Source organism: Triticum dicoccoides, chromosome 5B (assembly GCF_002162155.2).
Source record: "Triticum dicoccoides isolate Atlit2015 ecotype Zavitan chromosome 5B, WEW_v2.0, whole genome shotgun sequence".
Classification (NCBI taxonomy): domain Eukaryota; kingdom Viridiplantae; phylum Streptophyta; class Magnoliopsida; order Poales; family Poaceae; genus Triticum; species Triticum dicoccoides.
The window spans coordinates 130,839,212-130,843,077 of record NC_041389.1 but is presented as its reverse complement, the minus strand read 5'-3'; the positions used below and the strand labels follow the sequence as shown (position 1 = coordinate 130,843,077).

Here is a 3,866-nt window from a genome sequence, read left to right as displayed (position 1 = left end):
TATGGAATGGTGAGAGTACTCAACTAAGCAAGCAGCGAAGAAGGCCGTGAAAGGTAAGTAGCGGAATCTACTCCAAGATCCCACCAAATTGAAGAGGAACACATGGGATTCAATGCTCACCCAGAAGAAGAGAAACAGAGGTGAGGTGACCACTGCTGCTCCCCCCAATTTACTCACGCATTTGCCTGCTTCCTGCCACCTCAGATAAAGTACGAGTACCTAAATTAACGAAGGCAGTGCGTAGCAGTAGTAGTACCATCGATTGATCGGGTAGCGCCAGCTCATGGCAATGACATCCATTAAATTTCATCACATTAAAACCAGAAAAAAGGCAGGAGGAAATTACATCGTTGTCGAACTGAACTCTCATCGATGGATCAGGTGATACATATGTGTGGGTGGTTGATGACATGCTAATGCAATGCGTTATTCTGAAACAAATTTATGACTAGGTAACCGATCATGACGTGCCGCCGTCGCCATCGCCGCCACCGATCAGTTCTTGGCTGCCACCGCTTCCGTGTTCATCTCCTTCATTTTCTGACCGATCTCGTCGACGGCGGCGGGGGCGGGGGCGACGGAGGCCCCCTTGGGCTTCTCTGCTGCCTCCTCCTTCGGCTTCTCTGCTGCCTCCTCCTTCTTCTCGTCTTTCTTGTCGGTGCTCTCTTTCTCTGTCTTCTTCTTGAGACGTCCGGTGACGGGCACGGGCAGGTCGTCGGTGGCCTCGAATGCCTCCACGGGGAAGCTGCGGGAGAGGCCGCCGATGGCCTTGCAGTGGAGCTTGCCGGTGGGCGGGTCGTCGACGCAGATCTCGTGGAGGTTGACCCAGATGAGCATCTCCTTGGCCTTGACGCCGGAGATCTTCTTCAGGCGGCCCTTCTCGGCGATGGCGGAGACCTCGGTGGCGTAGGAGACATGGCGGCCGGCCTTGGCGAAGTAGTGGTCCACCCGCTTCTTCTGCTTGAGCCACACGAAGCCGGTCTCCTCCACGTACCCGCACTCGATGATGTCCTTGAGCGGCAGGAGACCGCTGGGAAGCTCCGTCTCAGCCAGCATCAGCCGCGTCTTCTCCTGCCCCGCTGCGTCGCCGGTGTAGATCTCCGCCTTGGCGCGCACGTCGTCGGGGATGAGCATCGGCATCGTCGCCGGCCGGTTGGGTGGCTCAGCCGGAGCTTTGTAGGGTGGTTTCCCTGAGCTCTCGCTCACTCACTCACACGCACAAGTTTGGCTTGCTTGCTGCAGCTGGGAGCTAGTGGGTGTGGTTTCGGATGGGTGGAGAAGAAGCGTGTGAGGTGCGTGCTTATATAGGAAATGGAAAGGAGAACAATGATAGTGTATGACTGATTTGATATGAAATGGCAATGTAGTTGGGAGTTGTCTATTTACTCTTTTATCTATTCCAAATATATTTCTTCATGCATGGAGGAAGTGCAAATGCTACTCAGCTAGAGCACTAGCTGGAGTGGCCATGCCATGCCCCATCCTTTTGCATCTGGATCCATTGATGCATTCAAGAGGGCAGGCATTCTTCACTTAATGGAGAAGCAAGTAGAGCATGAATAGTTAGTTCCTCATTTGTTTGATGTTCCCTGTTTTTAGGAAATATATGTTCTTGTTGGTTAGCTTGTTGCCGGCTTTGCCGTGTACGCGTCAAACTCTTCTCTATCTTTTTTTTAATCTTTTTTTTAGGGGGGGGAAACTCTTCTCTTTCTGTAGCTTATAGAATGCAGGTTGTCTAAGAATGGTTGTTTTGCTTAAGGGGTCTATTGGGTTCCGCTATTAAAAAAAACATATTTCGAAGTTCTATTTTTTTTAAAGATTCTACACGTACATATAAGTGAGATCTAAATATCTGTTAGTTTTTATCGGAAATGCCTTCCGGATCCCGAGCTCCACCGAGCATAGATTTTTGAAAAAAAAAGAACAGAAATCATATTTCGAAGTTTCAATAAAAAAATCTGAGAACAAATATACCTAGGTATGTGTACTATGTTCCTGCAAATTCTTCGATGTGATAAATTTTGGTGTGAACTACAAAAAATCATGTGTTATTCATTATAAAAGTCAGTGATTTTTTTTGTGTGTATCACACACCGAAGTATTTCATCATGAAAATTTACAGGAATGTAGTATAGACATCCTATGTTTTTGAATTTTACTTGTGTGTAGTTCATTAGGTATGTGTGTATGTTTTTACAGAATTTTTTTAACCATAAAAACATTATTTTTGAATTTTGCAAAACCAAGGGCAAGAAATCCACACTTAAGTCTTAGTTGCTAGATATTTTCATTTGTGGGCTTCACACTCACAAAAAAATTGTTGATCCATAATAGTGAAAAATACATCTGTTATATATGCATGTATTTATCTTTTGAAATAGCACTAAAATAGACAAAATACTTCATGAAAACACACACCAAACAGTCAAGAGTGTATACATACTGGTGTAAAAAATATATTTTGAAACTATAAGATGCGCTTCTATATTATTTGTTTTCCTAAAGGGGCCCAATAGAATTGAGCTCATTTTGCAATATTCCATTTGTCTATCGCTAAGTTATATGAAACTTCTGTATACCTAAGTTAGCTTTTTACCTGGCCTTACATTTGCATCTGATCTATTTTTTGGTTTTATTTCCCTTCACATGAGCAATTATTGGTTGATATCTTGCATACAATTATTTCCTAAATTGATCCTAGTTATCCATGCTTAGGACTTGTTTGGGACTGATCTACTCCACCAAAATCAGTTTCACTCGGCCAAATCTACTTTAGAGCAGTTCCATGCAAGAGTTGCAGCTCCACCAAAGAGAAGTTTACCGTGTTTGGCTTCCAGCTAGCTCCATCTTTAATAATGAGAAATTTGATGAAAAGAATATATTTGATTGGATGACATAGGAAGAAAGAAAGGGGTATCCACTTACTGGTGGCAGTGGTGGTAATTCCCTCCCAACTTTAGATTCTATAGTTTTTGGAGCACCCCAAAAAAGCTTCACAAAAAATAGAGAGTTGTATCAGAGATTCTAGTTTTTGCGGAGTGGCATATCGTCGACCTACGCCGTTTGATTTGCAATTTTCTAAATCATAGCTGAATTTTAGAGAGCGGAGCAGTCCCAAACAGACCCTTAGTGCTCCTTCAGCCTATTAAGTGGACAGAAAAAACAAGAAAATAAGAAGCAACCATTTAAGTATAAAGATATGAAACTTTAAATATGTTTGAAAGAACATAAGAGATATTGAGTCTCTTTAACAAAACATTCTAAAACTTAGGTAATTTATATTCATTAGGATTGAGTATCGAGGATATATTTCAAGATAAAAATACAATTTTAAAATAAAAGGACACAATTTACCACAAACTTGAATAAAATTGTGACGACAATGCAAAATTTGCATAGGCATAACACTAAACTTGCACTTTGTCGATACATGCAAACAACAACAACTCAGAGGTTCGACTCTGGATTGAAAAACTAATAGGCGTTGCAAAAAAATGATTTCCTTTGGAGTAGAGCGGCTACACCTTGAAATTTTCTCTTAAGATCTTTTTCCAATGTTAATTGGTTATTTGTCTTTTATTTCAAAATCATCTTCAAACTACTTTTCGTTGTTAGATGCGGCTAGACAACACAAATAATCTTGCAAGCTAACACATCTACCAACAATATGGTATACATCAAAGCAGCATTACTACGCTCATAAAATAAACCATACATCGCATCAACAGATTAAAGCAAAGTATTTACCCTAGATATTTCATAAACTGTAAAGTGAGTCTAAATATTTTGAATTGCTCTGTGGAATAACCAACAAGCATTCTGGCGCAATATATCCCACACGGACACATGGACACATGCACGTGCCT

At 41.8% G+C, this 3,866-nt stretch overlaps 1 protein-coding gene across 1 annotated transcript; it reads right to left on the bottom strand.

The window, feature by feature from the left end:
* Positions 1-262: 262 nt before the first annotated feature.
* Positions 263-1,304, bottom strand: LOC119307801. Its single transcript, XM_037583882.1, has one exon. It carries the CDS (start codon positions 1,138-1,140, stop codon positions 496-498), a length of 645 nt encoding a protein of 214 aa, XP_037439779.1. The 5' UTR covers positions 1,141-1,304; the 3' UTR covers positions 263-495.
* Between the last annotated feature and the right edge of the window lie 2,562 nt (positions 1,305-3,866).

Bases quoted from the DNA above. Each gene is read 5' to 3' on its own strand.
- LOC119307801 (XM_037583882.1), bottom strand. From the start codon at position 1,140: ATGCCGATGCTCATCCCCGACGACGTGCGCGCCAAGGCGGAGATCTAC.